Source organism: Rhinopithecus roxellana, chromosome 13 (assembly GCF_007565055.1).
Source record: "Rhinopithecus roxellana isolate Shanxi Qingling chromosome 13, ASM756505v1, whole genome shotgun sequence".
Taxonomy (NCBI): Eukaryota; Metazoa; Chordata; class Mammalia; order Primates; family Cercopithecidae; genus Rhinopithecus; species Rhinopithecus roxellana.
In genome coordinates this window covers 123,395,404-123,419,933 of record NC_044561.1, presented here as the reverse complement: position 1 = coordinate 123,419,933, position 24,530 = coordinate 123,395,404, and the positions used below count along the sequence as shown (strand labels likewise).

General features: G+C 46.4%; 1 protein-coding gene across 5 annotated transcripts in view; it reads right to left on the bottom strand.

Annotated features, from left to right (window-relative positions):
* Nucleotides 1–24,530, bottom strand: part of SLC9A8 (solute carrier family 9 member A8) — an 80,343-nt gene that overhangs the window by 7,451 nt on the left and 48,362 nt on the right. For 3 of the 5 annotated variants that reach the window (XM_030914016.1, XM_030914018.1, XM_030914020.1), the window contains 6 exons: nt 22,446–22,584; nt 20,670–20,775; nt 10,436–10,552; nt 7,116–7,198; nt 3,809–3,920; nt 482–702 (listed from right to left, as the gene is read on the bottom strand). In XM_030914016.1, coding sequence (XP_030769876.1) covers nt 482–702; nt 3,809–3,920; nt 7,116–7,198; nt 10,436–10,552; nt 20,670–20,775; nt 22,446–22,584 — 778 coding nt within the window. Of the gene's footprint in view, nt 1–481; nt 703–989; nt 1,825–3,808; nt 3,921–7,115; nt 7,199–10,435; nt 10,553–20,669; nt 20,776–22,445; nt 22,585–24,530 lie in introns of those variants that run through there. The other 2 variants (XM_030914019.1, XM_030914017.1) reach the window with 2 other exon arrangements.

Genomic DNA, 24,530 nt, shown 5'->3' with positions numbered 1-24,530 from the left:
CCCTCTCAAGGGCCTCACAGCCACTGCAAGCCGTCCTCCCCTCCTCAGGCCCCTAACAGGTGGTTTTTAGTAAAACCATACTAGGGAATGATGGGATTTTGAAACCCTCAAGCCTGGGCCCTGACAGGTGTCTCAGCTGCTGGCAGGGCAGAGGCACTGCTGGGAGGGTGGCATAGGCCCAGACCCCTGTGGTGCCCTATGGAGCTTCAGAGAGGGAGCAGATGGGGTCGCCCACAGCCTCCCTGGCTGCGGCAGGTCACAAAGTTGCCAGACACCCCCCTCCAAGAGCCATGCTTCAGAACTCAAGTTCTGTCACCTCCTTCTCAGTGGGGGACGACCGGTGTGTGTGCGTGTGTGACGTGTGTGTGGAGGTGCTGGGCATCCTCAAAGCAAGGCTCATCTCCCCATTTCCTGACAGTGGGGACCATCAGCTGTGCAGCAGGCCAGCCCCCTGCCCCACCTGCAGGTGCGTGATACTGACCATCTTCTCCGTCTTGCTGAGGTTGACGTCCTTCTTGTTCCTGCGGCGTGCCTTGGCATCCTCGATGTCCATGAGGCGAATAAGGGGCATGGTGCTGCCGCCCAGCAGCAGGATGGTGAAGAGCACAATGATGATGGTGGTGGTGCCAATGAGCTGCCGCTTCTCCATGGGCTCCAGGTCCAGGTGCAGGCTCAGGGCGTAGGGGATGGCCCCCCGCAGGCCTGGGGTCAGCGAACAGCATGAGAGGACACAGTGAGGAGGCAGCAGCTTCATGGGCTGTCTTCCCTGGAAATCCACCAGCCCAACACCGCAACCAGCCGATTACTCTTTTTTTTTTTTTTTTTTTTTTTTTGAGACGGAGTCTTGCTCTGTCGCCCAGGCTGGAGTGCAGTGGCCGGATCTCAGCTCACTGCAAGCTCCACCACCCAGGTTTACGCCATTCTCCTGCCTCAGCCTCCTGAGTAGCTGGGACTACAGGCGCCCGCCACCTCGCCCGGCTAGTTTTTTGTATTTTTTAGTAGAGACGGGGTTTCACCGTGTTAGCCAGGATGGTCTCGATCTCCTGACCTCGTGATCCGCCCATCTCGGCCTCCCAAAGCGCTGGGATTACAGGCTTGAGCCACCGCGCCCAGCACCAGCCGATTATGCTAATGGCCCTGCTAAAGGGCGTGTGCTCGCCCTGTGAGGCTTTGGGGTGTAAAGAGCAGGTGGCAGAGATGTCGGGACCACAGACTCACCTCCATGCCCACTTGGGCAGATCAAATGAGGTGTCCTGCCCCAGCTACAGAGCCCCAGGTGTGGGTGCGGGAGGACTTATCAAGCCTGACGCTCATGTCCTGGAAACTGCAGGACAGCTGCTGTGGGCTGAGCCCTTCCTGTGTGTGCGCCAGGCCCGGGCAGGTGCTCAGCGTGCAGAGCATCACTGGATCTTCACAGGAATCCTCACCGAGCAGCGATACTCTTGTCCACAACACACAGATGAGGGATGAAAGCCAAGAGCAGCATGGCCCGCCCACGGCCACTCATCTAATACCCACAACAGCACAGGATGCAGTGTGTCCAGCACCCCTCCTATCTCGAGATGCTGCCTCTGTGGAGGCCCCTGGTGGCACTGATGGGGCTGTGGGCTGCTTAGGTGGTAATGAGAGGCTGGCTGGTCCCCTGTGAGGCTACTAGGAAACAAGTGAGGGGCACGGACTGAGCTGGGAAACAGCACTTTCCTCTCTTAGAAGCTTCCTGGCTTCCTTGGCGCTGTACTGAGGGGACAGGCAGTCCTAGCCCCACCCTTGGGGAGCTCCTACAGCAGCTGGGAGACACAGCAAATGAGGGTTGTGAAATGGTACCTGGAAGAGAAGGTGGGAGGGTGGGGTGTAGACAGCACCAGGACCTGCCCCAGACAGGAAGGCAGGGAGGCTCACATCACCATGGGGTAGGACAGCCAGACTGCTGCAGGCCATACCCAGATGGGGAGACGGCAGGGCAGGAGCAAAGGGCACATAATACAGAGACATGGCAAGGACGAGGGACTCTCAGCCTCTCTAAACCTGTCACGGGCCAGAGGATTCAGTGGCATGGCACATGTCATGTGCTTTAACAGGGTATGTACCCAGCAAGTGCTTAGTACCAGTTAGCCAGGCCATGGGGCAATTCAAAGTAAGATTTCTTGGGCAAGGGAGATGCAAAGGCATAGGGATGGCGGCATCTCCAGGGCATCCAAACAGGCAGCTGGAAACAGGAGGACGGATCCCAGAGGGAGGTCTGGGTTCGTGGGAACGGCTTTGGACTAGGTGGAAGTGAAGGCCAGTGGATGGGTGAGCGCACTCAGTGAAGTGCAGAACACACAAACAGAAGCGGGGCTGGGGCCAACTCCTGAAGAAGCCGCTATTTGAGGGGTCAGTGAAGGGGGACGAGCCCAAGGAGACACCAAAGAAGAGAAAAGAGGAGCTTGCCCCAGACGCCAGGAAAGAGGGTGAAACGGTCCTCATCAGAAGGCAGGGGCGGTGGAAAGGAGGTGGGCTAGGACGGGGGCGGACCCTCCCCTCCAGGTCTGGCTGCGGGAGGTCACTGGTGACCTGCCAAGGCCAATTCCTGCCCCGTGGACAGACGGTGAAGAAGTGGGGAAAATGAGCGAGCATGGCTCCCTCGCAGGGGTCTGGCCATGGCGAAAGAGGCGTGGATGCAGTGGCGGGGACGTGAGGAGGAACTCTGGCTGAAGTTCCTGGTGTTTTGTAGGAAGGAGGAGAAGCTCTGATTGCTTAAATGATGATGCAAGGGGCCGGAAGCAGACGCTTGTTCGGTGCCCCTCGTTGAAGATCCAGGAAAGCCTGGATGGAAACCCACGGAGCAAGAGCCCAGGGAGCCTGGGACAGAACAAGAGCTGACAGCCCCCGCCATTTCAAATACACTCCAACCTTCCCTGTAACGCTCTCTTATCCTCGTGCCCCCCTTCCCAAATAGCTCACATCACTTCAAAAACCTCTGACACACTTCTGCAACCACTTTACAAAGTAGTTTGCCTCACTGGAAAAAGAGATTAGGAAAAAAATGAGTTTTTCTCACCATATATATATGTATACATACATAGACATATACATACATATATATGACACATACACATTTTTAAACATGGCCTTTAGAAAGAAGAGAAATCTGAGACAAACTTGCAGATATGCCTTTGGATAAAGAACATTATAAAGTATGTTGCTATAACTCAACCCACACGGAAAATACTTTAATTATAATATTTAAGCAAGAAAGCATAAAGAACAGTATGTATTGCTCAAAAATAAATTTAAGGATGCCTATGGATCCAGTTCTTTAGAAGCAAAGATTTATGAAATCATTTCCATCCTTTAAAAAGCGATTAAATAGCAACTGAAACATTCAAATTAAACTACCAGAACTTTGTGACTTAAAGGAAAAATATCCAAAACTAACATAAGGTATGAAACAGTTTCAACTTTCACCTTTTCTACCTTGAGTCCATTATTACTTCAGCCTAGAAAACCCACGGAGAGGCACTGAGCCACGCCCAGCTGCGTCCTGGACTGCACTGTCCTGTCCAGGGGAGAGTGGCAGAAATCCCAGCTCTACCTCCAGTGGTCACGTGACCCTGGGCATGTCCTTTGCCCTCTTCCAACCTAGCCTCGCCCACTTCATAGCACCATGGTGAGGGGCACCATCCTGGTTGCAGTAGGTGCCATTAGACGGGAGTATTGATTACTTGTGGCTTTGCCAAGGGCGCTAGCGGAGAACCACGGCTCTCTCTGTGTGGGGCGTGCTTTTAACAGGTATTTCTCCACCCCATTTATTCAAGATTTGACTTACCACTAAACCACATGATGAACATCATCTTCGGTGTGATTTTATGATCCCGGAAGAAATTCAGGAGGTAGGAAAGAGGGAAAATGTTTACCGCTCTGCCAAATAGTACAAGCACCTGTTGATAGCAACAAACTAAGTCTTAGGTGAAAACATCTGGCTCTTCACGCTGAAGCTTCTTGAAGCTGCTGCAGACTGTGTAACACATCCAGTACAAATGCAGCATTCCCCTCATGCCCCTCAGCCATAAAAGACACGAGCAACACCATGCTCGTGAGAGACCCAGCGTGGGCGTGCTGCCGGAGCTGCTGGATTCTATGCATCTCGGAAAGGATAACGCTTTGTACGTTACCTTTCTCAGTAGCCAGAAAAGAGAACTGACGAGGTATCAGGAAGGGCATTAGTAATGACAGCAGAACAAAACTGAATGCCAAGAGGCTGTACAGAAGTATTCACAGATTAGTTTAAGGACAACCTGACTCCAAAGGCGCTCCTCCTTGGGACAGGCCTGCATTGATCATTCCAGCCCTAAGGGGACAGATAAGGTGTTTCTGCCTCTCCCTCAGGGAAAGGAGGGTAGCTATGAAGGGCCTACCCATGCATGGAAACACTGCTCTCTGAGCAAGAGGCACGCAGAGGTAGGGTCTACAAGGAGGCCATATGCCCTGGCTTAGCCGGCCAGCTGCTTGCTGTGGCTTTTGGTTCCTCTCCAACTCCAAAGGCATGCTAGTCTTGGCAAAGTACAGCTTTATGTAAAGTTCACATCTTTTGTTGTTTGTTTGTTTGTTTGTTTTGAGACAAGGTCTCGCTCTGTCTCCCATGCCGGAGTACAGTGGCGCGATTGTGGCTCAATGCAACCTCAACCTCCTGGGCTCAAGTGATCCTCCCACCTTAACCTCCCAAGTAGCTAGAACTACAGGCATGCACCACCATGCCTGGCTAATTTTTTAAACTTTTTAGTTAAAGATGAGGTCTTCCTATGTTGCCCAGGCTGGTCTCAAACTCCTGGTCTCAATCAATCCTCCTGCCTTTGCCTCCCAAAGTGCTAGGATTACAGGTGTGAGTCATTGCACCCAGCCTAAAGTTTAAATCTTATCCAAGCAGATTCTTAGGACATTTATTACTTTACTTTCATTTTCTTCATCTTGGTTCTTACCATAACTACTTGAAAAGGATGACACAGACATATACAGCACATTCTTTAGGCTTTCAGTTTATTCCTTTAACAAGCATGAATTTTACAGTATTTTTTTTTTTTTTTTTTGAGATGGAGTGCTGTGGTGCGATCTTGGCTCACTGCAACATCTGCCCCTCAGGTTCAAGCAAATGTCCTGCCTCAGTCTCCCTAGTAGCTGGGATTACAGGCGTGTGCTACCATGCCTAGCTGATTTTTGTATTTTTAATAGAGACTGGGTTTCGCCAAGTTGGCCAGGCTGGTCTCAAACTCCTGACCTCAAGTGATCAGCCCGCCTCAGCCTCCCAAAGTGCTGGGATAATAGGCGTGAGCCACCGTGCCTGGTCAAGAGTAAATGTTTCCAATCATCAAACATTTCTATGCCAGACAACATGCTGATCATTTTACATGCATTATCCTGCTAAATTTAAATCCTTGCAAAGGTCTTATAAAGTAGGTATTATTATCTCCAGTTTATAGGCAAGGGAACTGAGGTATAGAGAGATGAAGTAATTGGTCCAACTTGACAAGGCAGGAAGTAATGGATTCAAGCCTCAAATCTGGTTCAGACCCCAGAGCCCATGCTCTTGACCACTAAGCGGAGCTTACAGGGCAGGAACTGTAACCCATCTGAATAGCACAGGCCATCTCCACTAGCTGCAGGGCCAGCCTGGGCCTAACTGCTTAGAGAAAACTGAGTTGTCACCCCAGGGCATCCTCTCATTTTCCTCCCAACCTGTGGCTGAAATAGTCACCTCCCTGTTTCACCCACTGAAATCCAATCTTCCATGCCTACACTGGTGTTTCAGGTTTGATTAAATGTGTCCCCTTTTACCCAGTGGCCACACTAAAGGCTATTATACTCTTTTCTGAGACAGAGTTTTGCTCTTTTTGCCCAGGCTGGGGTGCAAATGGCGTGATCTTGGCTCACTGCACTGCAACCTCCACCTCCCGGGTTCAAGCAATTCTCCTGCCTCAGTCCCCCGAGTAGGTGGAATTACAGGCACGGACCACCACGCCCAGTTAATTTTGCATTTTTAGTAGAGACAAAGTTTCACCATGTTGGCCAGGCTGGTCTCGAACTCCTGACCTCATGATCCACCAGCCTCGGCCTCCCAAAGTGCTGAGATTACAGGCGTGAGCCACTGCGTGCAGCCTAGGCTATTATACTTTCAGTAAAGGACTTTTGCTAAGCTGCTTTTTTTTCGCCCTGAAACCTGAGGTTGGAGGACGAATAACAGTGACCAAGAGCAGCGAGCTCTTGCTGACTGACAGGTGGAAGTACCCAGGTTGCAGGAAGACTATCTTATAAACAGACAAATATAAATAGACAAATTTGAAGAAAATTGCAGTAAGAAGTACATAATAAACTATCCAGAAAAATTAGGAAAGAGAAAGAAATCCCAGTTCTATAACCACTGTGAACATGTGGCTACATTTTCTTTACATACTTTCGTTTTTTCTGTGCATAATAGTTTTACATGGTTATGGTCAATTACATATTCAATTTTGAAATCTGCTTTTACCTCCTCACACAAAAACCTACAAACCTGTACTTTTATTTAAAGACCATAATATTCAAGGCCATTAAAAATCTTAAAAAACAAGACTGGGCGCGGTGGCTCATGCCTGTAATCCCAGCACTTTGGGAGGCTGAGGCAGGTGGATCACGAGGTCAAGAGTTCAAGACCAGCCTGACCAATATGATGAAACCCCATGTCTACTAAAAATACAAAAATTAGCCGGGCATGGTGATGTGTGCCTGTAATCCCAGCTACTTGGGAGGCTGAGGCAGGAGAATCACTCGAACCTGAGAGGTGGAGGTTGCAGTGAGCTGAGATTGCACTACTGCATTCCAGCCTGGGCGACAGAGCAAGACTCCATCTCAGAAAAACAACAACGACAACAAAAAAACCTTAAAAAAGTCCTTTCTGGGGATATTTATTCACTTAATTCTACCCCTGCCCCCTTAGTATATGTTTGTGATTTTTTTTTTTTTTTAACAAAAGAAACTTTAAACAAAAAACTCTATGTAGCTGTTGACTTTGAACAGTTAACAGTTACATAAACGAATCCGGAACATGTGTTTATTGATCTACAAATAAGTAATTAAATAAAAAAAACAAGGAAAATACTTACTATGCACCAGATGACAAAGGAAATTTCAAACTTGTGAGGAAAACTAAAAATGGACAGGCCAAGAAATGCAAACACACATGTTTCTGAAACAAACCAAAGAACGGATTATTCAACCCCAATGATTTCATTCCAATATGGTACTAAACTGTTAAGCAAGCAAACATTCACAGGCAGAATCCAATACAACACTTTCCTTATTTTCTTGAAAATCCCGCAGCCAATATCTTGGCCAAACCTGTGCTTAAATTCTCTTATTCTTTTCTACTACATAAGCAACATGTCCCTGGTATTCAGAAATCTCTTAATGTAATGAGTCAACTGTCAAATACTTCTGCAAATAAACGCAATCCCGCCCAGGGAAGTTGGAAACACATGAATCTGCCGATCTGCTGAACACTGTCACTAGCTAGGGTCCCAACTGTGGCAACGTGGCCAAAATTCAGAGCAAATGACTGTGACGCCACATGACAAATGTGAAGGGGTCTTTGGTTAACTTCCACATGATTAGCTTAATATATTTAACATTGCCACAAGGTTTAGAACACAGCTCACACCCAGCAGGATTTGCAGAGTGAGACTCATTGCTAACTCTTGGCTCCACTCTGCAAGCCAAACAGAGCCCAGTATTTACTCTCTGTCACACAAACTTGTATATCTTAAGAAAAAGCACCTTATAAATTTCTAACACTAGGCTCTCTGCTTAAACTGTGATGTCCCTCAGAATAGCATAATGACTAAAGAGATTAAAACTGTATATATATACTTTTTAGAGACAGAGTCTCACTCTCTCTCCCAGGCTGGAGTGCAGTGGCATGATCTCGGCTCACTGCAACCTCCGCCTCCCGGGTTCAAGCGATTCTCCTGCCTCAGCCTCTCAAGTAGCTGGGACTGCAGGTGCCTACCACCACGCCCAGATAATTTTTTTTTTTTTTTTTTTTTTTTAGTAGAGACGGGGTTTCACTGTGTTGGCCAGGCTGGTCTCGAACTCCTGACCTTGTCATCTGCACACCTTGGCCTCCCAAAGTGCTGGGATTACAAGCATGAGCCACTGTGCCTGGCCTAAAACTGTATTTTAAAATAGCTGATCATAAAGAGCAAGGCTGTTTTACATTCTAACAATGTTTTTCCTTTGAATGGTACCCAAGTTTAAAACAAGTCCACAAGCTGGAGAGTTTACCCACCCTCCTCTCTTTGAAATTTTTTCTTATCTAATATTTGTGTGATCTTTCCAAATGAGCACATTTAGAAGACATTCAGATCTAGTGGATGCTTTTCCCTGGCAGCATCAACTCCAGGGTCTGGATACATCATGGTTAACCAAAGCCCCTTCACATTTGTCATGTGGCGTCGCAGTCATTTGCTCTGAATTTTTGCCACTTTGCCACAGTTGAGACGCTTGCTAGTGAGTGTTCAGCCAGCAGGCAGAATCGTGTTTATCACGTTCCCTGGGTGGGATCATGTTTATCTGCAGAAGTATTTGACGGTCTTTCTGTCACACTTGACAAACTGTCAAAATTTGACAATTTTTCTAATGACCAATCCTCTATGGATGGATATTTAGATTGTTTCTATTTCTGAGAGGTTCAGCAAACACCCCAGTACAGGCTAAATTCCACACGGTTGAACTGTTGGGCCAAAGAGTACGTGCCTTTTAAATTCAGACAGACACAGCAAATGACTCTCCAGAAAAGATTCCAGTAGGCCTGTTTTCCACACACCAAGGCCAGAAGTGGGTATTATCAAGCTTAACACTTGCGAGTCTGCTGGGTAAAAAACAGAATCATTTTGGATGGATGATTTGCTTTATGTGTCTTTAACTGGAAGGGTCAGAGTCAGAATCTGTAGTCTCGCTTTCTGAGAGAGGTACTGTACAAATAATACCCTCTGGCCCAGGAATAGAGAGACCTGGCCCAGGAATAGAGAGACCTGGCCCAGGAATAGAGAGACCTGGCCTGCATACCCACTTCTTGGCCATGAGACCATGGGCAAGTCATGTGACTACCCCTCACCTGAGCCTCCTTATCTGCTGAAGTTTCTGCCTGGCCTGCCCCTGCCTTCCAGCATGCTAACAGTGTGGAAGTAGCAATTAAAAATGAGACAAATAACTGGGCATGGTGGCTCTTGCCTGTAATCCCAGCACTCTGGGAGGCCGAGGCGGGTGGATCACAAGGTCAGGAGATCGAGACCATCCTGGCTAACACGGTGAAACCCCGTCTATACTAAAAATACAAAAAACAAAATTAGCCGGGTGTGGTGACGGGCACCTGTAGTCCTAGCTACTCGGGAGGCTGAGGTGAGAGAATGGCGTGAAACCGGGAGGCGGAGCTTGCAGTGAGCCAAGATCGCGCCACTGCACTCTAGCCTGGGCGACAGAGCAAGACTCCATCTCAAAAAAAAAAAGAGAGAGACAAATCCCCCAAAATGCCAGGAGTGACTTTGATGATGACAACTAGGGCAGGAGCCACTTGGGGGCCAGCTTAGAGAGACATGGTGAGAGTTGTTCCCCAACTCCAACCACTTCCAAGTATAAAGTTGGTGGGGAGATACATGGGTATGTCTGAGTGTGGGGAGAATAAGCTCGAAAAAACTGCTTAAAGACAAAGCCATCATGGTTTATACCAGCCCAACAAATGACACCTCTACTGCAAACTGTCCCTGAGTGATGTCCCTCAGGCTGCTCTCGTGAATAAAAGATTCTGTGGACAAGTTTGGAAAATTCCGTAACTATATCCCCCATTAAGGATTTTACAATGCACATTTGCTGAAAAGTCTGGCAATTCATAAATGTTAAATTTTATTTAACCAGGATTTCCTAAACTCTTGTTTGACTACAAAATTTATCTTTTTCTATCTTTCTTTCTTTTTTTAAGATCATAGCCCACTGCAGCCTTGAACTCCTGGGCTCAAGTGATCCTCTCAGCCTCCCAAACAGTTGGGATTACAGGTGTGAGCCCCATGCCTCCTTGCTTGACTATGGAGCCATTTTCATCTAACCATCATTAATATTATTTCCAAGGACTACATTTTTGGAAATGTCACATTAATACATTAAAAATTCATGTCTCAAATGTTCATAATTGGTTCTCACTATTTTTGGTCTTTAAATCGTAGGCACCAGATGTTCATTTATTAGGTGTTTGGTTTACTTTATGAAATTTCAAAGCCAGAGGAACAAACAAAAGATAAGCGAGTACGGGATCTGGCTCTGAGGAGCTGCTGCCCTGCTGCCAAGGAAAGTCTCAACTGACTCTAAAACAGGGTAAGGAAGAAAGATCAGCTCTGGGTGGGCCTGTGCATGGCCACACAGACGCAGAACTCACCACACAGGAAGGCCACGGTGCGGAGGGTCTGCTGCATGAGGATCTGGGTGACTGGGGAGAGGTTATGGTGCGTGTAGTGGGACATCACGATGCCTGAGAACAGGATGGCCATGATGCCTAGACAGGGAAAGAACAGAACAGAAAGCACTGCCGTGTGATCCCCAACTCAGATCTCACAATGCCTGCAAGGCCCTGGGGCCTAAAGCATTAGAGGATTTAAGAAAAAGGAAAAGAAAGTAATACCTGAAGCCTCCCAGAGGCTTCAGAAAAAATACCATGGGTCCCTTCCCTCTGGCAGCCTCATTACTAGCTGGGTGACCTTGAGCCACATTACTCAGAGCCTCAGTTTTCACTTCTGCACAGTTGGACTAATAGTAGCCACTCACAGAACCGTTAGGAGGGTGAGTGAAAATAAGCCACATAAAGTCCCCTTCACAGTACCAGAACTAAAAAGGTATGGACTATCACTGACATCCAGGGATAGCACTGGCAGATGTGGAACCTGTGGCTATCGAGGGCCCACTGCATTGCCCCCCACCCCTTTTTTTTTTTTTTTTTTTTTTTTTTGAGGTGGAGTTTTGCTCTGTTGCCCGGACTGGAGTGCAGTGGCCAGATCTCAGCTCACTGCAAGCTCCGCCTCCCGGGTTTACGCCATTCTCCTGCCTCAGCCTCCCGAGTAGCTGGGACTACAGGCGCCCGCCACCTCGCCCGGCTAGTTTTTGTATTTTTAGTAGAGACGGGGTTTCACCGTGTTAGCCAGGATGGTCTCAATCTCCCGACCTCGTGATCCGCCCGTCTCGGCCTCCCAAAGTGCTGGGATTACAGGCTTGAGCCACCACACCCGGCTTTTTTTTTTTTTTTGAGACAGAGTTTTGCTCGTCACCTACGCTGGAGGGCAATAGTGCGATCTTGGCTCACTGCAACCTCTGCCTCCCAGGTTTATGTGATCCTCCTGCCTCAGCCTCCTGAGTAGCTGGGACTACTACAGGCATGCACCAACACGCCTGGCTAATTTTTTGTATTTTTAGTAGAAACAAAGTTTCACCATGTTGGCCAGGCTGGTCTCGAACTCCTGACCTCGGGTGATCTGCCCGCCTTGGCCTCCCAAAGTGCTGGGATTACAGGTGTGAGCCCACTGTGCCTGGCCAACTGCACTGTTTTGCATAAGGAACTTGAGCACCTGTGAATTTTCTATACGTGGGGAGTCCTAGAGCTGATCCTCCACAGATGCTGAGGGATGACTATATAAGGGGTGAAAGCAAGTAAACCACTCTGGGGGGCAGAAAGGAGCCTAAGAATCTGTGTAAGGATAATGTGTGGATTTTTTTTTTTTTTTTTGAGACGGAGTCTCACTCTCGTTGCCCAGGCTGGAGTGCAGTGGCGCAAACTCGACTCACTGCAACCTCCGCCTCCTGGGTTCAAGCGATTCTCCTGCTTCAGCCTCCCAAGTAGCTGGGATTACAGGCATCCACCACCAGGCCCAGCTTATTTTTATATTTTTAGTAGAGATGAGGTTTCTCCATGTTGGTCAGGCTGGTCTCGAACTCCTGACTTCAGGTGATCTACCTGCCTTAGCCTCCTAACATGCTGGGATTACAGGCATGAGCCACTGCACCTGGCCTCTTTTTTTTTTTGAGACAGGGTTTCGCTTTTTTTTTTTGAGACAGGCGTGATATCAGCTCACTGCAACCTCCACCTTCTGGGCTCAAGCAATCCTCCCACCTCAGCCTCCCAAGTAGCTGGGACCACAGGCACATACCACCACGCCTGGCTGATTATTTTGTGTTTTTGTAGAGATGGGCTTCACTATGTTGCCCAGGCTGGTCTCAAACTCCTGAGCTCAAGCAATCCAACCTGCGTCATGGCCTCCCAAAGTGCTGGGATTATAGGTGTGAGCCACCTCACCTGGCCAAATGTGTGGATTTTGATGGACTTTTAAAATACTTTTCCTTAACTTTCAATTTTCCCATAATCATGAACTACTGTCATTTAAAAAGGTAATGCATCTTTTCTTCAGAGCCCTGCACCAGGGTGTCTACAACCTTCTGTGCTTATGCAGAATTTGAGCCTCGACATTTGTCCGCTGCCCTCAATCACTCCTGAGGCACTCACAGTTCTCTTCTCAGCATTTCCCTGTGTAGGCAGCAGGAAAGGGGTCTCTATTTCATGTAAGGAAGCTGAGATTGTCTTAAAAAGTCGTCAAATAAGCTGCCAAGATATACTAATTGCAAGTCAAATTTCATAAGCAAAGTTTTAATTCACTTCTGCCATTTTGTGGAAATAGGGCTTATCTGGCAAACTTTCCATGTATAAAAGGGTGAAAATTGGCCAGGTGTGGTGGCTGATGCCTGTAATCCCAGCACTTTGGGAGGCCGAGGCGGGTGGATCATGAGGTCAGGAGTTCAAGACCAGCCTGGCCAAGATGGTGAAACCCTGTCTCTACTAAAAATACAAAAATTAACCGGGCATGGTGGCACATGCCTGTAATCCCAGCTACTCCAGAGGCTGAGGCAGAGAACTGCTTAAACTTGGAGGGGCGGAGGTTGCATGAGCCGAGATCGTGCCACTGCACTCTAGCCTGGGTGACAGAGCGAGACTCTGTCTCAAAAAAAAAAAAAAAAAATTGTAAAAAAGGGTGAAAATCACAGCACCGTATTACAGACATGCCAACTGCTAAGCTTACTGTAACACAATACCCTACAAAATATAGGAAACCTACTTTTTTGTATTTCCCAGCAGGTGTGGGCTGGCTGAGTGACAGCAGGAGCTGGACATTTGATCTCCTAACCCTCTTAGGAAACAGCAAATGCCTTTGCTCTTCATTTTCCCCTACAGGGAGATTCCAGCCATGCTTCCTGTAAGACACACCTGACATGGTGGGCAAAGGAAAATGAGAGGGTAGGAGACTTCTTTACCTGCTCCTTTAGGGCTCTTTGGAGCTCAAGATTGTTTTTGCTGTTGTTGTTTTTCTTTGAGATGGAGTTTCACTCTTGTTGCCCAGGCTGGAGTGCAGTGGCACAATCTCAGCTCACTTTCGCCTCCTGGGTTCAAGCAATTCTCCTGTCTCAACCTCCCAAGTAGCTGGGATTACAGGCACAGTCTTGGCTCAGCCTGGTTACAAAGACCGACGGTAGCCCTGTGGGATTGAGGATCTAACATGGACCAGTCTTCCTTCTGTTTTTCCCTACAGGAAATCTCCATCTTTAAGGACGTCACCAAATTCAAACATTTTGGATTTTTCTATATGGATAAGTAAGCCCTGTCTGGGGGCTGAGTCTGGACTACAGCTGCCACCTATGCACTTGACCCACTGTTGGCACGGGGCCATCTGGACAATCCCAGAGGGCTTTACCCTGGGCTAGCATGGGGTCAGGGCACCTTGAGTTCTAGGTGAAAGGAAAGAGGGTCAGCAGCAGGCACAAAAGCCAGAGGGATGGCTCAAGTATCTGCTTCATATGCCCTCCAGAAGCTAAGGGGACTCTCCACCACCCACACCACCCTCGTCTGCAGCCACTGGAGCAGACTATAGAAACACAAAAGGGGGGTTGGTGCAAACCAGGCTAACTTTTTTAAGTGAGGTAAAAGGCATGGTATTTTTAAAAATACACTTATGGAAGAATCTCCTTTAAGAAGGCAAAATCATTTAAGCAAGCAGATAATGCAGCACAAGCATTCAGCCTTCCTGAAGGAAGAATGGCAGAAAAGAAGAAAGGGAGAGAGGAAATCCACTTCTGTTTATGGTTACATCCACTGTTTCAGATGTAATAAAGGAAGACAGTATGGGATTCAAGTCCAAAAGGCAGTGAAAAGGTATCATGGTACAATTTCCACTGTACTGTGCCTTACTGTGTGTAAAATATGACATACTTCTTGAGGGCTGAGTGAAACCATAATGAGTACGCTATGTTAATTACTCAATAATAAACATATTTTGCCATAAAACATTCAGACTCACTGAGGTATAGAGTAAAAGAGAATCTCTATTCACACTGCCCGCTCAGAGGTAACTACTCTTAACTACTATTAACACTTCAACATGCAGACTGCCAGTTCTTTTACCATGTGATTATAAAGTTTATCTTTAAAGTAATAGGCTGGGCACAGTGACTCATACTTGTAATCCCAGGACTTTGGGAGGCCAAGGTGGGTGGATTGCTTGAGCCCAGGACTTTGAGACCAGCCTGAGCAACAGAGTGAGGCTCTGTCTCTACAAAAATTACAAAACTAGTCGGGTGTGGTGGCACGTGCCTATAGCCCCATCTACTCAGGAGGCTGAGGTGGAAGGATCACCTAAACCTGGGGAGGTCAAGGCTGCAGTGAGCCATGATTGCGCCACTGCACTCCAGCCTGGGCAACAGAGCATGATCTTGTCTCAAAAAATAACATTAAAATAAAATAAAAATAAAGTAATAAACAGGATCCTATCACATATATAGTGCCTATACCAGCAGAGCGATTTCTTTTCAAGGGCTTCTAACTCTCTTGTCTTGGTGCGTATACTAGAACTCCAGCTCCTTTTCAGACCTACAGAACCTGTGAGGCAGTGTCCTGGCCACACTGGTCTTCCTTCTCTTCCTGGAGCATGCCACACTCCCGCACATCTATCTTTAGACCCGTGGCTCCTGCAGTTTCTGCTGCCAAAACCCTCCTTCCCTAGAGCGTCCCTGGGCTGGTTCCTCTCATCACACAGGTCTGAGCTCCAGTGCCACCTCCAGGAGAGACCTCCCTGATTGCCTGAGCTCCCAATCCATTCTCTACCGCATGACACTCTCTGTCTTTAATTTCTCTTCTTGTAATTTCTTGCCACCTGGAATTGTCATATGGGTTTGCTTAAATTCTGGCTTTCTTCTGCAGGAAAAGGAAACTGATCTTGAGTTGTTTATAAATGTAGCCCCAACAGCAAGGATAGTTCTCAGCATAGGGTGGACATTTAATAAATATTTCTTGAATGGGTGAGAGATTGATTTTTCAACTTAAAGAATTTAACAATATGTCAAATTCTTCCCATGGCAGTACAGACAGGTCAAGTTCATTTTTTAAGAGGCTGCACAGGATTCCATACTGCACATGGACTGGAATTTGATCTTTTCCATTACTGATGAACATATAGTTCCTTCCAATTTTTCTCTCCCAAGCAGGGCTGCAGTGGAATTCCTTAGATATCTGTGCATAAGAGCACTGCACCATACATTCTATCTTTGGCTAACTTCATGCCAGTATCTTTTTTTTTGAGATGGAGTACAATGTCACCCAGGCTGGAGTACAGTGGCGGGATCTCGGCTCACTGCAACCTCCGTTTCCCAGGTTCAAGCGATTCTCCTGCATCAGCCTCCCAAGTAGCTGGGACTACCAGCATGTGCCACCATGCCCAGTTAATTTTTGTATTTTTAGTAGAGACCGGGTTTCACCATGTTAGCCAGGATGATCTCGATCTCTTGACCATGTGATCCGCCTGCCTTGGTCTCCCGAAGTACTGAGATTATAGGTGTGAGCCACCGCGCCTGGCCCATGCCAACATTTTAAAGTGTTATGTCGGCTGGACGTGGTGGCTCATGCCTGTAATCCCAGCACTTTGGGAGGCCGAGGGGGGTGGATCACGAGGTCAAGATTTCAAGATCAGCCTGGCCAAAATGGTGAAACCCCATCTCTACTAAAAAAATTTAAAAAAAATTAGCCAGGCGTGGTGGTGGGCGCCTGTAATCCCAGCTACTTGGGATGCTGAGGCAGAGAGCTGCTTGAACCTAGGAGGCAGAGGTTGCAGCGAGCCAAGATGGCGCCACTGTACTCCAGCCTGGGCTACAGAGCAAAACTCCATCTCAAAAACAGAAAGAAAGAAAGAAAGAGTTATGTCATAATTAATCTTGCAAACTCATCCTTCAAGCCCTAAGTCCCCTCCTCTGTGACTCACCCTGACAATGTCACTCTGTCCCATCCCCTCCAACCCCAGTGTTTACTAACCGCTCTGCCTAAGTAGGGTCTACTCATCTTTGAATCTTTAGTGTCAGAGGCCAAAGTGGCCCTCAACACTGGCTTGACTGAACAACAAAAATAGTTAACATGGATACAATTAGAATGAATATTCTGAGAATAGCTAACGTTTGCTGAGTAATCGTTAGGGAGACTATTTGATTTGCTGTGGATACCAGGAATTTTTTAGAATAAAAGGGGATATTATTAATTCATCATGTTGAGACAGAGGGCAAACCAGGACTTCTAGCCACCCCAGTAGTGGCACAGATGATGCCCCATCAGGACTCTCACTTGCATTGCTCCCTTCAGTCCTCAGCAAAGGCAGTCAGGCTGGTCCTTTTACTTGTCTATTTTATGATGAGGAAGTAGAGCATGGGGTGGTTAAGTCTGTAATCTGAGGTTACACAGCCAATGAGAGGTGGAGCTGGGATTCAAATCCAAGTCTGTCTGTTATCCAGCTCCAGTTCTTAACAACTGTGTTCCCTACATGTGGATTTATATAAATAATTCCCACTTCCTGGGAAGAGAATGTCCTGCTCCACAGTCTTGGGAACCACTTGAGATCAGTCCTTTGTGACAGTCAGGAAAAGGGGAGCACACAAAGGAAGATGAAGACAGCAGAAACACCACCCTTTCCATCTGTGCTTTCACAGTGCAGTGCAGAGTATGCACACACCACACAGGACCATCCTGCCCCTCTCTGAAAACCCTGTGGGACAAATACCCAAAAGGCAAAGCACAGACAGGGAAGGTTCCCTCACCCAGAGGCAGATCTGGTGTTCCTGGCTGGCACTGCTGTGTGTGGAGCAAGGTCCCTAAGGAAATGAAACCCCTCTCAACAGGAAACACTGCCACTCTGAAAAGAAGGTAAGAAAAACATTCCCTTATTTTAATCACAGATTCCAAACAGATGCATGAAACACATCTTTGCCAACAGGTACTCAGTGATCATCTCAAGGGGGTAGAGGAACAATTTAGAAAAATAGATGTAAAAATAGCTAGGCGAGAGCCGAATGACTCACAGGTAACGTTTTTGTAAGTGCCAACATTCAGTAAAGAAAGGGAACCTCATGGCAGACACCAGGATGGCATTACCCTGGTGAACTGGTTTGCGATGAAAAACAAAACCCTGAAAATGGCGAGTCCACTCTGCTTCCTCCTTGTGCTGCTCACGCAGCACCGATGTGCGACTCCAGATAGCGACTGGGTAGAAAAATTCTGTCAACTGAGTCACTAAAGACCACTGGGACTTCTGCTTTGTGTCTGAAGAAATTACTGCTACACAGAACACTGTCCTGCTCTACATAACTACAAAACCGGATACAAGATATGAAACAAAACTATTTTCTGACATGGGACAAAAGATAGGGTAGGACTGTGATTCCTGCCAGAAGGGAAACAAACAAGGTGGCCACTCTTTCCCCAGGCCCCCTGCTGAGCTGACGGTCTGAGGCTGGGGCTTTAGAGGGCTGTCCTGTTGAGCTGGGGAAGCTGCACAGAAAGAGAGCTCTTGGACATCTACTGTAAAGTCCCCTTGAGTCTTCGACTGATACTGATCAGTATATATGTGGGATGAAACAAGAGGCTGGGGAAAGAACCATTAAAAAGAAGTAGACTGAACAATTCCAGAAGCTGACATGGGGCTGGGATTTGTATTCCCGCCAGCCAGAGTGGAGTGAGCTCACAATACCTGAGACACCTTGGTTAGGGCTCTGCTACTGTGCACCAGTCCTAACAAAGTTTAAATGTAAGCCTCAAAAAGGATTAAACTGATGCCAAGAGATTTAGATACATGCCAGAAGAAAAGTCCAGAAATAACACACAAAAAACAAAATATATATATATATTTTAAAAAGTCCAGAACTCCATAAAGGAATGCAATAAAATCTTGTACTCAACAATGTAAAGTTCACAATGACTGACACGCAATCAAAGCTTACTAGCAAGCAAAGAGCAAGAAGATGTGACCTGTACGCACGAGAAAAATCAACAAAACAGACCCAGAGTTGACAGAGACGATGCAATCAGCAAACAAGGACGTTAAAACAGCAATTAGAAACGTTTCATATGCTCCAGAACAGAGAAGAAAACATGAATATGAAGAGAGAAATGCAAGAAATGAAAATAACCCAAAGGGATCTTCGGTAGATGAATTATAGAATATGTAAATGAGAAATACACTGGGTAGGATTAGTAGGCGATTGCACATGGCAGAAGAAAAGATCAGTGACTTTGAAGACACGGCAACAGGAAATAACCAAAATAAAGCACATAGGGAAAAAAAGACAGAAAAAAAAAAGGCAAAGCATATTGTGGGCCAATAGCACGCTACCTCTCATAATGAGTAAATTGAAGTCTCAAGGGGAAGAGGAAGGAGGAACAAAAAAATATTTATAAAGAATAGGCAAAAGCTTACCAAATTTGATGAAAGCTATAAACTCATATAAACTATAAACCCAAGAAGCTCAATGAACCAAAGGTGAATATAAAAAGAACCACACCAAGGCACATATAAAGGCTACACAGCTATCAGGACAGCTAAACTTTTTGAAATTAAAATAAGTGTGGTGGCAATATGAAGCAACTGGCACTCTCTCATACATTCTAATGGGAATGTAAAATGATACAGTCACTTCGAAAAACACTGGGCAGTTTCTAAAAAAGTAAAAATGTGCTTACCATATGACCTAGCAGCCTTAATCCTAGGTATTTACCCAAGAAAAATGAAAACACACGCAAACTGTTCTTAGCCCACATCTGGAAAACCCCAAATGTCCTTCAAATGGTGAACAGACAAATAAACTGTGGTGAAATAAGAACGATAAACTACTGCCACATGCAAAAACATGGATGTCTCTCAAAAACATGACAACTGAAAGAGAGGAGACACAAAAGACTATATACCCCATGATTTCATTTAAATGACATTCGGGGAAAGGCAAAACTACAATGACAGTGCAGATCAGTGGGTGCCAGGGCTCAGGACAGGCAGGTGGACTGACTGCAGAAGGGCACAGGGGAGCCACGTTGGGAATAAGAATATGCCACACCTTGACTGTAGGGGTAGTTATGACTGTCCACATTTGCCAAAATTCATGGAACTATATACTTAGAAAGGGTCCATGTAGTGTGTGTAAATTATACCTCAATAAAGTTAATAAAAAAGAAAATCTCTGCCATCCTGTGGCACAGATCAAAACATTCCTGCAATAGTGCCTCATTTCCAGAACAAGGCCTCTGAAGGGCCTTCACTCAAAGGATGGGATCAGACTTCTGGGGCAGAGTCCTTCCCACCTGGCTGCCCCCTCACACAGGAACAGGAGTGAGTCATGTTCCATTTTCAGGTCAACACCCTTACAATATAACAAACTGGGGACACAAACTTGACTGCCACTTGTAGGCAGAAAGTCCAACTAAGCCAAGCCTTGCCAACAGGTGCTGCTGACTGACTACCAGGTGACCATTACCAAGATCATCACTCTGTAAGTGGCCACCCCTCCTCCAGCTGGTGAGTATCATCTTCTAGGGCCACACCAGAGTTGTCCCTGCTGCTGGGAGCTGTGTGCCCTCCTCCAATGGGGTGCAGGGAAAAGGCTCTGGGCCTCCGCTGTCAATCTCACTACCACCACTGCCTGTGCAGTGCAGCTTTGGGCTAATGACAACCTTAGTACCTACGCCACATGGGTGGTAGCAGCATAAAAAAACTGAATACTGGTAAAGTGTGTCCAAAAACGCCCAACATTACGTCACCACCACACTTTGCTTGTCCCTCTAAGTAGCACTAAGTACATGGTTTCATGATGATCTGTTTTGGAGGGAGTTGTATTAGAGGAGGGTTCTAAGCATTGGTTCTTGACTCAAAGACAACTAGTCTGAATCGTTGTTCCACCAATCCCAGCTGTGACCTTGAGTAATTTACTTAATCTCACTCAACCTCAAGTTTTCTCCTCAGTAAAATAGGGACCTTCACAGTACCTCCCTCCCACAGGCTACCCTCCTCTCATAGGACTGACGGGCTAAATAACAGAAGGCAGGTTAAGAGAAAATGAGACCGTGACACCAATGTGACTGTTTGAGCTACTGGATCCAGGCAGACCTAAATCCAGATGTGTTTCTAGGGAGCCAATAGATTCCCTTTATTACTTAAGCTCTTCTGAGTTGTGACTGTCTCTTGTGACCAAAGGTGACCCAACTGACAAAGCCTCTTTCATCAGGCAGGACAAAATGCCATCACCACAGCACTTTCAGGCTCTCCGTCACTTACCTGAGAGTGAGATTCCTTCTGCAAGCCCATAAGGCAGATAAGCAAAAATGATCATCATACCAAACTCCAAGGAAGGTGTTTTCCTCAAGTCAATATGCTTCAGCACGTAAATGACAACTGTCAAGGAAGGAGAATCGAGGGAGAGTTGATGGGAGATGTGGAGAAGTCACAAAACTGCTGCTTTCCAAATATATGAAGTAAATAGGTACAGAAGATTTTGGAACGTCCCAAGGTTACAAATGAAAATTTGTCATTATGGATTTTTTTCCTTTGTAGGGAGACTGTTGCTATAAGAAAGTGAATCTGACAAAACACTAAGAAATGTAAATTCTGGAGATAAATGGTGGTGGAAGATGAAAATCAACCTAAGTCAACTCATTTAAAAACGCTGACTTAGAGGGCTGGGGGTGTGCTGGGCCATGGCACGAAGCTGGGGCTGCAGACAAACCAAGGTTAGTTCACTCTGCCAGGTTCCTCCCAGGGCCATATCACCCCTACTCCTCCAACAACATCAGATGAGATCACTAATGCTACCCATCTTGCTTTCCCCATCAGTTTTGAGTCAAAGACAACTAGTGTGAATTGCTGTTCCAACTGGGGTTCCAGGCCCTGTTGAAGCAGTCTTTCCTATTCCTGGAGATTTCCAAACTCATGCCCCTGTGAAAGGAGAGAGCCTTCTATATATTGAAATATCATTCTCAATGCCTGTACTGGAGCTCACAGTACCCATTTGCTCCACTTCATTTTGATAGATACTTTTTTTTTTTTTTTTAAGAAAAAGATATAGAGGAAAATACTGAACTGGAAAAAATTTTCTTTTCCATTCTGTTTATTGGTACAATATGAGAAGCTGTCAGCCAACTCAATAGAGCCTTTAGACTTCTGGACAAAGGAGTTGATGGGAAAATTCAACAGGATGGCAGAAAAATATGCTTCTAACCAGGTAAAAGAGTCTCTTCTGGCCATCTGTGAAACAAACTGCTCCTGGAGGCGGGCCAGGTGGCCATCTCCCTGAGACATAGGCTTAGGCGCGCGCCAAAGTGGTCTACTGCCTGTTACTATTTTAAACATAATGAAATTTCTACAGCAATAAAGGTGTCATTGGCCTTAACAAGACTCTTTCCATCTCCAGCTAGAAAAGCTTATTGGTTGTGAAATAACAAAATCAGTGCAAATAACTCAGTGGAACACATTTTGAAAGCCCCTTTTTCAATCCTTCTGGATAAACACTTTCAGTGGGATAAAAATTTTCTCTATTTACCATTTTATTTTTATTTATGTATTTTTTAGAGATGAAGTCTCACTATATTCCATTGCTCAGGCTGGTCTTGAACTCCTGGGCGAAAGCAATTCTCCAGCCTTAGCCTCTCAAAGTGCTGGGATTACAGGTGTGAGCCACTGCACCTGGTCTATTTGACATTTTCAAAGAAAATTAATTTCTAATTTTCCAAATGTGAAAAGTAAGATGGCAGAAAATGAAAATCATCTGAGTGTGGTTATCATACTCTGGGAACTGAGAGGTCCCCCAAATCATATCTGATATCCAACAGTGTACATGTTTTTTAAACTTTGAAAAGTGACATTCTAAATTTCACATGTTAAATTAAAAAATCCTTGAGTTAGAGTGTTTCTCAAACAAAAACTAAGCAAAAAATCCTCCTTTAAGCAAAACCTTCATCTAAAATTGGCCCCCTTAAAAAACAGGACAAACTGGCTAGAGACAGAAGCCATCAGGAATAATCTCAACCCTGTATGCTCATCACATTAAAAGGATATTAATGCAGAAATTAAGCCAGTGAGAGTGCCGAGCGCTGCAGAGCCAAAGAACATTTTGAGGAAGTAGTCAAGGGCTTGTAAAAATGTTTGCCACCCACTGACATCTGACATATTTTTTCTTGTTAAACCTTCAGCTGTGCTAGGAAATGAAAGAAAACAGAAAGAAGTTAAAATGTTATATACACAAAGGTCTTAGAAATTAACTTAAAACTTATTTCTTGCTGATTCCCTCATTCATTCATTCATTCATACCATCATTCATTCAGTCAGCCAAACGTTTATTGTTCACCTACTTTGTCCCAGGTACTGTTACTTTCTGGGGTTCAGAGATGAGAGCAAAGTTGCTGCCCTTAAGGAGCTCCTTCCTTCAGGCTAACGAGGGAGAAAACAAGATGAACACTAAAGACAATCTGCAGGAAGGGTAGAGGGCTGTAGAAACACAGGATGGGTGGGTAACTCACTCAGACTCGCTGGGCTCAAGGAAGGTGCTTGAGAAAATGTGGGGTGATGCCGGGCGTGGTGGCTCACACCTGTAATCCCAGCACTTTGGGAGGCCGAGGTGAGCAGATCACTTGAGGGCAGGAGTTCGGACCAGCCTGGCCAACATGGTGAAACCCTATCTCTGCTAAAAACACAAAAATTATCCGGGTGTGGTGGCACACGCCTGTAATCCCAGCTACTCAGGAGACTGAGGCAGGAGAATTGCTTGAACCCAGGAGGCAGAGGTTGCAGTGAGCCAAGACTGCACCACTACACTCTAGCCTGGGCAACAGAGCAAGACTCTGTCTCAAAAAAATAAACAATAAAAAAGGCGGGGGGAGGGGTGGGTTTAGATTTGGGATAAAAACGACTTGCCCAGGTGAAAAAATGGGGGAAGCCACCCAGTGAGGGAACAGCAACTGCAAAGGAAGGGAGTCCATGCATATGCAGCCCATTGTAGGAACTTTCAAGTACCGAGATTAATGCAGCTAAAACATGGCAGGGGGAGCGGTGGGGCAGCGGTGGCGGGGGTGGGACAGTGGCAGGAGGCAAGGTGACAGTAGTGGCAGGGGAACAGGGAACAGCCTGGGAAAGGCACTGGTATTTCATCTTGAAAGCCTGGGAAGTCAATGGGAAGGATTTCAGGACAGAAATCTTGCGATAAAACCTGAAAGTGAGGCGACGGCAAGAAGTCAGATTAGAATGGAGCTACCCAAAGAAAAAATGTCCGAGGTTTCAGGCTGAGAGGGAAGATTTAGGAGACATTAAGGAGGAAGAAATCAAAGAACTTCCCTTTTACTGTAACAGAACAAAGTAAAATGTCGGATGTTATTAAATTTAATTGTTGGTTTTGTTCTCAAAGGTAAAACCATTACACCATTAACATGGAGTTATTCTCATTAAATATCCTCCTCCTGTCTCTCAAATCCATCCCCTTTTCTTTACTCCCAGGGATAAGTCTCACTGATCTCTCTCTCAACATCCTTGTCTTCCTACAGACCAACCCCGTTCTCCACTCAGTGGCCTAAATGATCCCCCTCTTTTTGTTTTTGAGACGGGGTCTCACTCTGTCACCTAGGCAAAGTGCAGTGGCGTGATCTCAGCTCACTGCATCCTCTGCTTCCCAAGCTCAAGTGATCCTCCCACCTCAGCTCCAGAGTAGCTGAGACCACATGTACACATCATCACACACAGCTAGTTTTTGTATTTTCTGTAAAGATGGGATTTCACCATGTTGCCCAGGCTGGTCTTGAACTCCTGGGCTCAAGCAATTTACTTGCCTCAGACTTTCCTGACGTCACCAGGAAGCCCAGTCTTAGTTTGACCTGGCTCCCACCTGCCATACCTCTCTGACCTTACCACCTCCTCCCCAAATCTAAACATCTGGGCCACACTGTCACTAGCACCTCCCAGGTGGTCACCATTCACCTTTCCCTGCCCCAGCTAACTCCCTATTCATCCCTCAGAACCCAGGATCAATGCCACTCCCTCAGGGACACCTGCCCTGATCCCTTCACGCAGGCCTGCCCATGTAAATGTTGTCATGGTGCCTGACTTCTGCTTCACAGCATGGGAAACTGTAGTGCCTCATTCCATGAGGATGAA